General features: G+C 59.2%; 1 protein-coding gene across 1 annotated transcript in view; it reads left to right on the top strand.

Annotated features, from left to right (window-relative positions):
• Window positions 1-4,506: 4,506 nt before the first annotated feature.
• The window catches only part of SYNPO (synaptopodin), a 15,290-nt gene continuing 9,561 nt past the window's right edge, over window positions 4,507-10,235 (top strand). Inside the window, exons 1-2 of the mRNA XM_042826591.1 lie at window positions 4,507-4,556; window positions 7,470-7,929. Of these exons, the coding sequence (XP_042682525.1) occupies window positions 7,695-7,929 (235 nt within the window). The 5' untranslated portion in view covers window positions 4,507-4,556; window positions 7,470-7,694. The remainder of the gene's footprint in view (window positions 4,557-7,469; window positions 7,930-10,235) is intronic.

Here is a 10,235-nt window from a genome sequence, read left to right as displayed (position 1 = left end):
CCCTGGGCTTGGTGCCTCCCCGAGCACCTCGAGCCCGGTGCATCCATCTCCACATCCCAACACACCCCCACGCCTCAGCACATCCCATGTCCTTCCTGGGCACCGTGTGACGCTCTGCATCCCAGGGCCAGGACTAATGCCGGTGGTGCCGGTCCTGTGCAATGGCACACAGAGCATCCCGGTGCCAAGGACCAGCTCCTGTTTGGCCACAAGCTCAGCACTGTGGGCTCGGGGCTCGCTCACACCCCATAAATAATAGAAGGCACAGAACACAGAGCAGCCCCGGGAGAAAGGCATCCCAGCACCATATGGCAGCAGGCGAAATCCAGATGATGCAAATATTTCACACTGCAGCAGGATGGCGAAGGCTCCCACAGCGATAGGACGCACATGGGGCATTGCACTGAGGGCAGCCCCATCCCAAAGCCTGCTTGCACCCAACCGTGCCTGGTGCTGGGAGCAGAACGTGTCCCGTCTGCTGTCCCAAGGACCTGCACTGGAGCCGTGTTTGTTTTCAAAGAGTAATTAAAGAAGAGCCTCTCCTTGAACGAGGGCCATGCAAAATATTTCTCCTGCCGTCTCGTGATTCGCAGTGACGTATTTACATTTTCTGATAAAATAAAGCCGAACTCCGGCATCTGAAAAATGTCAGTGTGTTTTTATTATGAGTACATCCACCCCCGGATTATAAAACCTATAGGAAAACCCTCATCCTGTGAGCATGCACAGGCCTTGCTCGAAAGATGTGTGCTTTGCATTAGGAGTCGTTCACAAATGGATCACATATTTACAGTGCCTCGGACTGTAAATACGAATTGCCCGTGTAAATGTCACAGGCTGAACCAGAAAACCACGCTGGAGTAAAATAGACTTTAAAAAGTCAGATTATAAATGGCAATAAGACGTCCCGACCTGGTTTGCTGTGCAGCCATCCCAGTGTAGAGTGGGGACTGCAGTGGGCACTGTGTTGCTCAGATCCTATTGCAGCACTGCACCCGCAGCTCCTGGCAGCTACAGCTCCACGGAAAAGGATAAGGGCTGATACGGTTAATAATGCAGAGGGGAGCTCGGAGCATCCCCCTCCCCCCCTCCCGACACCCACAGCTCTTTGCAGGGCGTTGTGGAGCAATAGAGGAGAAAACCCAGCAGGATCCTGGGCTGTGAGGCGGATCCCAGCTGCAGGAGGGCAATGTGAGGCTGTCCCGACAGCGCACATCTGGCTTCAGTTTCCCCATACATACACTGCGGGGGCTCAGCGAGCTGCGGGGCCCCATCCTAATGGGGGGTGGGAGATATCCTCCATCCTCCAGCCCATCTCCAGACACAGCCCGGTCCTGTGACCACCCAGGAGCCCTCACTGCCTCTATCCCTGTGACCCCAGCACAGAGAGGGGGTCCTGGCTCGGTGCAGGTGAGTTGGCCTCTGTGGGACGGCCGTGGGTGCTGGGGAGGGGACACAGGGTGAGACCTCACTCTGGGTGGGGGGTATTCTTTGGGACCACATGCATCCCATTGATAGAGGATGGGGACTGAGCACCCAGCCCCGCACAGCCCCCACCCGCAGACTCAACACGATTCAGATGCTTTGGAATGAGCCGGAATACATATCTTATGGTAAATTACCAGGACTAATAATTATAAAAATCTGTACTTCTGACCCACCGCCAGGGAAGGCTTTCCAAGCAGCTGGTGGCCACATGAGCACCCCTGGCCGGGATGGGGGCCCCTACAACTCCCGGACTTGGGATCTCCCAACAGAGTGGGGGGAGCTCCGAAGCCCCATGGTGTGACCCCTCACCCTGCTCCCCACGGGGCCATGGATAGGCTGGGCAATGCAAGCAGCCAGCCACACTGACTGCGATCCCCTTCCCCCAACCTTTTCCCCATCTTCTTCGCATGGATTCTGAGAAAAATAGGACGGATCTCAGACCCAGCCGACTGCGGCCGATGACTCAGGGAGCAAACAGCATCCACAGCTCGGCGCTGCTCCTGCCCTCAGCGTGCCCTGGGTGCTGCAGTGTGAGCCCACGGGGTCCAGTGCTGCTGGAGCTCGGCTCTGTCCCGTGGCACAGGATGCACGCAGCCCCCAAGGCTGGGCTCTGTGCTGCCCCGCTCTCTGCTACCCGCATCCCCTTCCCATCCTGCTTGGCCAAGCACGGCACTTGGCTCGCAGCGATCAACAGGAAGCGGGAGATGGATTTCTCACTCACCTCGGGCTTTGCCATAAACACTCTGCGGGGCCGACGGGAGCAGTGCTGTGCCGGTTATCGCTGCTTTGTGCTCCTACTTCCTCCTGGCGCTGAGGCTGAGCCTGACGCCAACCCCTCGCCCCCCATTATTTCCCATTATTGGCCCCAGACATTGCTATTAATCATCCATCTCACCGTCCGTCCCTCATAGATACGCGTTGTACCCATGGGTCTCCCCAGGCACCTGGAGATGACAGTGGGGCTGCCCCATCCCTGCACCACATTGGCTGTGTTTTGGGGTGCTGAGGTCAGGGGGTCCACCGGCCTCATGGGCACTGTTTGCAGAGCTGAACAAAGGGGCTTTCTTCCACCTCCAGCTCAGGGAAAGCTAGGACTGTCTGGAAATGGGGCTGTGCCGCAGCCCCAGACAACTGTGGGGCTCAGGACAGGACTGGGGACACCGGCACCCTGAACCCTAAGGACCTATGGGTGAGGGGATGCAGGGGGCACACATCCAACCATAGCCATGCCTGGCAGCCCCTCAGCAGGGCCAAATCCTTCCAACAAAAGTCACTTGTGTGAACCAGGGAAACACAGGCGGCTCTGTGCGGCGGCACAGACGTTTCTGGCATGTGCGTCTGTGCATGTTTTGGCACCGAAACGCACATCCTATTTCCACACGCCGGCTGTGCCTGCGTTTCTCTGCAGAGAGGGGGGATGCGGAGATTTGGGACAGGGCCGGAGGGGACGTGGGGCAGTGGTGTAGCACCTCGCAAGGGCACAGTGCAGTCCGAGGGGTGGCAGTGCCGAGATAGGGCACGATGGGGGCACAGCTCTGTTGGCAGGGGGGTGGCATGTGGCAGTGCTGTGCGTATGGAGCTCCCACCCAGGACGCCCTTGGGTTGATCCCGCCGGGGCACGGCCCCGTCTCGGCCATTTCCCAGCCCCAGCCCCGCTCTGATTAGAGCTGTTTCACATTCCTCCCAATACCAAAGGGATATTTTATCAGCGAGCATTTTTTTTTTTTCCTGCAGACTATTTTCTTTTCATGAAAACATGAAATGGTCTGAGAGATAAGGAGCGAATTTATAGCAGTTCACACCGAAGCAGCCAAGACGCTGGCAAGGAAAAATGCCTTTCCCCACTGCCCGCCTCCTCTGCACGGTCCCCACCCGACAGCTTCCTCCCATTCTCTCCCAATTCTTGCAGCTCTCACGGCCGCCCCACTTCCAGCTCTTCCTGCCCAATGCTGGGATTGCAGTGGGGATGCCCGCCAGGCCCATGCGGGTCCACGCAGATTTGGTCCATGGTAGTGCAGCCTGAATCCATCCCATAGCCTTGGGAAGCATCCCCACGCAAAATCTGTCCGCCGTTAAAAATGAGTCCGAAAGGAGGTTTGGGGAAATCCTGTGGGGCATTTGGGTTGGCGAGCAGTGAGCACGGTCCCTGGGAGGCACAGCCCCCCCAACCCAACCCCAAAAAAACCCCCGTGTTTGGGTCCAGCCCGGCACACCGGCCCGGCAGAGTTGTGATGCTGAACTCACCCAAACCTGCCATAAATTTTCCCAGCTGCCCCCAGCCTGCCGGCCCCTTACCGCAGCTTTACGAGCTCTGAAGAGCCATAAAGGCCCTTTACTGGCTGCGTTATTTTTTTTTTTTATTTCAAATTAGAGTGCGCCTGGATCAACACTGCACAAAGTACCAATTTACCACGGGCTGGCGTCCCGTGGGCTGACACCTCCTATAGGGGCAGAGGGAGCGATGCGCCATGCCAGGGTCTGCCAATGTCACTCCGATTTATGGGCAAGGGATTCCATGGAGGGAGATGGAGGGGGAAACAGCACAAGGGCACCCACCAGGGGTGTAATCCAGCCTTGCTGCTCTTGGGGATGGTTTTGTGCCTGGGGGCGTGAGGTGAGATGGGGCACAAGTCACAGCGCCGCAGGACTGGCTGTCCTCACTGTGTCTCCGAGGCAAGAGGGCAATGGGGGGCTAATAAGGGTCCCACAGCCCCCCTGTTCTCATCCCTCCTTGCAAGTGTGTCTCTAAAACAGGGAGCTGCAATTAGGCCCCCCCCCCAGAAGAAGGGATGTGGGGGACAGGGGCCGCCTCCAGCTGTGCTGCGCTCCCTGCTGCCGCCGGCCCTAGAAGCACATAGGTGGTTAATGCCTTCAGCATGTATGAAATATCCCATATGCCGGGAAACAAAAGGGGCTCTGTGCTATTAAAGTTTCATTTCCCCGCTCCCCTCCTCCCACCCCTCTCCCCCCTTTTCTCCCTGCCCTCCGCAGCGGCTGGAGCAGAGCAGGAGAAGAGAACTGAGCTGAGCTGCTGGCAGGGACCGGGTATGGGCACAATGGGGACACAGGTATGGGCACAGCTTGGAGAGCGTGGCCACGGCCCCCGGGTGGGTGGCCACAGGGCTGCAGAGGGGGGGTTGCTTCTCGGAGGGAGAATGGGGATGGTGGGGATGGGGGAAGAGATGAGCGCGGCGAGCCTGGGTGCCGCCAGGCTTCCCCCAAGGGATGGAGGTACCATGGGGTACCAAAGGATGGGAGGGAAAGAGGTTGGGGGAAGCAGGGAGAGCAGCACTGGGGTGCCTGCAGGCGGCAGAGCCACCCACGGGAGCAGCGGTGTCCCTGTCTCTGTCCCCATCTCCATCCCCATCCCTTTCTCTGTCCCTGTTTTTTGTCCCAGTGTCCCCGCCCTTGCCCCCACTCCTGTCCCTATCCCCATCCACAGTCCCCAGGGTTATGCAGGAGCTGTGCAGCATTTGATTGTGTGGCCTCACTGCACCAATCCAGCAGGATCCTGAAGGGGTTAAGAGAGAAAAGCAGAGAAAGAAAACAGAGCACAGGGAGAGCCGAGCTGGGCCAGAGGCTGTCTGAGCTGCTGGGATGTGTCCTCAGCAGCTTCGTTTGGACTGCACAGCAATTTTGCCAGGATGAGGGCTGAGTGCTGAACATGCACTCACACACGTGCTGCTTTATGTTTCACATGTGTGGCCCCAGTCCCCAAATGCTCCCAGATGTGATCCCTGCCACGCACCTCGGTGGCACCTTGGTCTCACCTTGGTGGCACAGGCACCCAAAATCTCCACCAAACCTGGTGCTTTTTGCTTCCAAATTGCCCCAAGAATGCCCCTGACATCTGGGGTGGGGCTGTCCTCACCTCCAGGAAGCGTGGGGGACAAAGGGAGGCTGGGATCTGCCCTCACAGGGTCCCCAGGGAAGCAGTATATAGGACAGGCTGCCACCTGCCCAGGGCTGAGCAGGTCCTGCCCTGCCTGCAGTCATAGACGAGGTGCTGCGAATGGCATCGTAAGTTCTGATGGCCCTGCTGAGGAGGACAGGGGACAGAGCGACCTGCCCTGGAGCGTCCTCCAGCCCTGATGCCCACACATCCCCATGCAGCCCTAGCAGTGTTTGGGGATGCTGCAGTGGGGTTTTGGGGTGGATGGAATGGTGCTGGCAGCTCCCAGCAGCAAGGGACCGCAGGGAGCCTGGGGTGGTATTGGGTTGCAGCAGAGGTGACAGCAGCCGGGCACAGGGTGGCCCAGGCACAGCTCCAAGTGACAGCCACACCACAGGGACATCTCCGTATCAGTTGTGGAGGCAGCGTTCCCTTAAAGAAATAGGGTCCAATAGGGTCCTGCAGGGGTTTGCCCTTTGGAGACGCATCCCATCCTGGCCTTCTGCTTCACAGGGTCGGTGCCAAAGGATCCCTGAGAAATGCCCTATTACAGCATAAAGCAGCAGGCTTGGGGGCTCTTTGCCTCATGGTTCGTGCCAACAGTGCAGGAATGGTGCAGGAGCCCCTGTCCCAGGGTCCCCAGTGCCAGGACCTGCAGTGTTGGAGTGGAGAGGCTGCGCTAAGCTGCCCCCATGGGACATTCAGCTGCTGGCACAGGGAAGGTGCAAAAATCCCCCGATGTATGGGTTGCACTCAGTCTATTTTGGAAAGGGAAGGCGCCGATCTTGTGACCGGAGCTGGGGACTGAAAGTCTGGGCAGCGGGGTCCTGTCTGAGTGACAGCGACCCTCTGTGTGACCTGGGGAAACCCGAGAACCTGCACACCACAACCCCCCTGGGCTCGTTGAGAGATGATGGAAACCGAGTGGAGGGTGGCGATGGGGACATGAGGCAGCATCCCTGGACAGGGGAGCCCCACTGGGACGCTGCTTCTGCCCACGTGCCTGCGATGGGATGGGAGTAGGATGGGTTCCCTGCGTCCCCCACATCCTCTTGCAGGGTGTGGGGGGGCTCAGAGCTGGGAGGAGGGCTCTCTGCAGTGCTGGCAGCCTCAGTGCCAGCAGCTCCTGCCAAAAATCTGTGTGTGGGAGGTGGAAAGTTAACTTTAGTTTTCCTTTTTGGATGGGGAGGGGTGGCAGGTTGTGAGGAAGGCAGAGGGGGGTGCATGTCAGACCCCATTGAGTGGGAGGGGGGAGAGCAAGAGGTGTCCCTGCCACCAGATTTAGTGAACAGAGGGATATTTCCATGTATTTTTCACTCTTCCCTCCCCCGGCACCACTTGCAGCTCATGCCTTTAGGAGCAGCACAGGTTCCTCTTGCAGGGTCTTGCTGCAGGAGGGGCTTCAAAGCCACACTGCGCTCTGAGCAGCTCACCATCCCACAGCCTCTGGGCCCACAGGGCTGCGAGCTGGATGCTCACCTCCCACCTGAGCACCCTTTGCTCCAGCACAGCAGCAGTAGTGCAGTGCTCCGCAGAGCTCAGAATGGTCCCTGTGAGCATGTGGGGCTCAGTGTGGGTGGTGGGAGCTGCCCAGCTGGGATCCCTCTGCAAATCCACATTGAATAGTGGCGGGAGGAGGGATTTCAGAAGAGAAAAGTGCAGGATGAGATCCTGAGCTCAACACGTGGTGCTGAGCCATCTCTGCTGGCATCATTGAAGTCCAGGCAATGGGGTTGGCTTTGGGTCGTGCAGAACCCTTCTGGACTCAGCGTGCAGGAATTTCCCCGCAGTGCTGAGCCGCATCCTGTGCCGCGTGCTGATCCCTGCTCCCAACCCGTACCTTTCCTCTTGGCTGCAGTGCTGTGTGCTCTCATCACTCAGCAGTATTTCTGCTCGGCAGAACAGAGGGAAGTGACTTTGTCGGCGCTTGTCCCAGAGCTGTGAGTCATGCAATGGTTAAACACGGCCCGGCTTTGTGAGCCGGGTGCAGGATGGAGGTGGGAGCTGGGGCTCCTGCCTTGAGCAAGCATCAGCGTGAGCCAAACATGAGGTGCCTGGATTGCTCAGTGTTCCCCTTTCCTTTGCACAGGTCCTCTGTTGGGCTGGAAAAGAGAAAAACACGCAGAACTCTCCTTGGTGACATTGCTCTGAAGACACGGAGCGAGGGACTGAGGAGTGAGGACTGTGCCTGCTTCCTCCTCAGATGGAAGGGGACAACTCCAGAGCAGAGCCAGGCCTCAGGCCGTGAGCAGCCAGTTGGATCTTTGGAGTCACTGAGCATTGTCCCTGAGAGTGGAGAAAGGAAGCCAGCAGGATGCTGAAGGCACCGCTGCGACAGGAGAGCGACAGCGGGGACGTCCCGAACCCTGAGCTCCCCACAGGCAGCACAAACACCGAGCCTGCAGCTTCCTCAGACTTCTGTGCCCCCAGTCCTGCCCCACAGCTGCCCCCAACAGCAGCCAGCCTCATGGATGACCCCAGCCAGGAGTGGAGGTTGGTGAAGATCAAGCGCGTCCTCATCGCTCCCTCCAGCGAGCCCAGGAAAGCAAGTAAGGACCCCTTTTCCTCCTGTAAAGCAGCTCAGCGTCATGGGGCTGCAGCATCCCCAGCAAACAGTGTGGTTGGGATTCCTCCCATCCAGGGCAGTGGGTGCTGTGCTCTGGGGCTTTTTTATTTCTGGATGACCTCAGTGCCCTCAAAAATCAGAGGAATCTGTGCCATTCCTGAGGAGGGGTGGAGAGGAGCAGGTGGGTTCCCACAGTCTCCAAGAGCTGAGCAGGGCATAGGGGTGCCCTAGGGTTGGAGGCAGATCCTGGGGTGCTCTGTGGGATTTGGGCATCTCTCCTCACCCAGAACATGGCACAGCTGTGCTGCGTATGGGAGATGAGTCCGCATGGATGCTCCTGCTATGTGGCTTCGGGCCATCTCTATTTCAGGCCCCCATTTAGATATTAAGCACTTTATTTCAGGCTGGTCACTCCATGCAATGCTCCCTGACACTGCTTTGCTCCAGAGCCCTGTTTCACAGCCTGCCTTCCATGGGGACCCGAGTGTAGGCACCCAGATGGGGTTACAGCAGCCCCAGGGGGAAGTGCTGACTCCCACTCCTCCCTGCAGCCATGGGACCCATCTTTAAATCCTGCTTTCACTGCCCTATTTCCCCCCCACCAGCTGTTATCTCAGCTGCAGTGGCAGGTGTGCCACATCCCTGCTGGGAATGAGCCCTCAGGTGACGTTGTGGAGTAGTTTTCCCAAAGCAGCCCCTTCGCCCTGGGGACTCCAAATGGGCTTTCCCAAACCCATCTATCCTGGGGCAGTGCTCGCCCTCACACCAGCAGCCCCTGGGAAGGAATGACAGTTTGGAGGTGGGAACCTCAGCCAAGCTCTTGGCTCAGTGCGGCCGTGCAGCGTCGCGTTTCATGGCTGCAGAAGGACTCAGAGCGTTTCCCATTTCTCCCTCTGTTTGGGATGGTGGATCTGCAGTGGGAAAGGTCAGGCCCAGCTCTGTCCGGGCTCAGCATTTTCCTATCCTGAGCAGCGATCCAGCAGTTCTGCTGCCAGCCTGGAATTTAAAGTAACTCAACAGGTTTGCTGGAAAGCGTCTGCCCCGTTTTCTCCTCCCCTTGAGTGAGATCACTGCCATCCGTTGCCTGCGTGACTGTCAGACTTTCCAGAGCCACTGGGCAGGATGACACTGAGGGTCCCAAACCCTGGCAACAGCCCTACAATAACGCTGTGGGTCAGTGGTGCCAGGCTGGTTCTGGAGCTGGGGTAAAAGCCAAGCAGTAGGGCTACCCTTGCAGTGAGGTATTTGCAAGAGCATCCCCTAGAGGTGTTGGGGATCTGCTCCTTTTCTCCTTATCTGTCGATTTCTGAAGTTGGTGCATTCATCCCTGCCTCGATGCCTGCAGGAATGGCACAGGGAGCGCATCGCCACTGCACCCACCCTGCAGGGTCAGCAGCCCCATCCAGCCCCATCTCCTGGCTGTAATCCGGCCCAGCGGCCCCAACGGGTTGGCACCTCTCGGGGCGCCCCGGGTAGAGGCACCAGCAGTGAGATGCAGGAGGCAGGACTGGTTTCTCTGTCTGGCGTGCAAATAAACAGAAGGTTTCGCTCCCTGGGGGATGCTGAGCTAGCACCAGGCTCCCTCAAAAACCAGAAAAACACAGAAAAGCAAAGAGCAGCAGGAAGAAAGGAAATTAGAAAGGCAAAAAATAAGGCCAGGAGCTCATCCGGGGGTGCAGACAGAGGGGGAGCGCAGCAGCGTTCAGGGCTCTGCGTGCTGCAGATGGGTCTCAGCGCTGTCACCATCGTGCCGGGGGGCTCAGGATCAGCGTGACCCCACTGTGCTCCTGGCGGGAAGGCAGGGAGGTAAGGAGATACTCGGGGCTGGGTTAGGGGGTGCTGAGAGATGGGTAAAGGGATGCTCGGGCTGCTCTCGCGGTTGCTCAGGGCAGATCCAGCCGGGCTGCGACGAGCAGGGCAGAGCCGTCGGAGCCGCCCTCACTACCGGGATGGTGGCCCCGTCCCGTCGCATCCCGCGCGGTGCGGTGCGATCCGCTGTACCGGGGCGGTACGGGCACCAGCAGCGGCACCCCCAGCGGCCCCGGCCCGCCCGGCCCCCGCCCGCCGCCCCCCCGGGCCCGCTCCGAGGGCGGAGCCGCTGCAACTTTCCTGCCCGCAGCCTCCTCCCCTGGTGCAGTCGAGCGGCGGCGGCACCGGCACCGGCACCGCGGGTAGGAGCGGGGCTCGGGAGGCCCGGGGGAGACGGAGCCGGGAAGCGGGAGGAGAGCGGGGGGCGGCGGGGAGGTCGGCTGGAGGCTGGGCCAGGGAGCGGGGTCATGAGGATGAAGG

Source organism: Centrocercus urophasianus, unplaced genomic scaffold (genome assembly GCF_019232065.1).
Source record: "Centrocercus urophasianus isolate 14NV4802_14NV808 unplaced genomic scaffold, USGS_Curo_1.0 seq_26, whole genome shotgun sequence".
NCBI classification, from domain to species: domain Eukaryota; kingdom Metazoa; phylum Chordata; class Aves; order Galliformes; family Phasianidae; genus Centrocercus; species Centrocercus urophasianus.
This window is presented reverse-complemented; position numbering and strand designations above follow the sequence as displayed.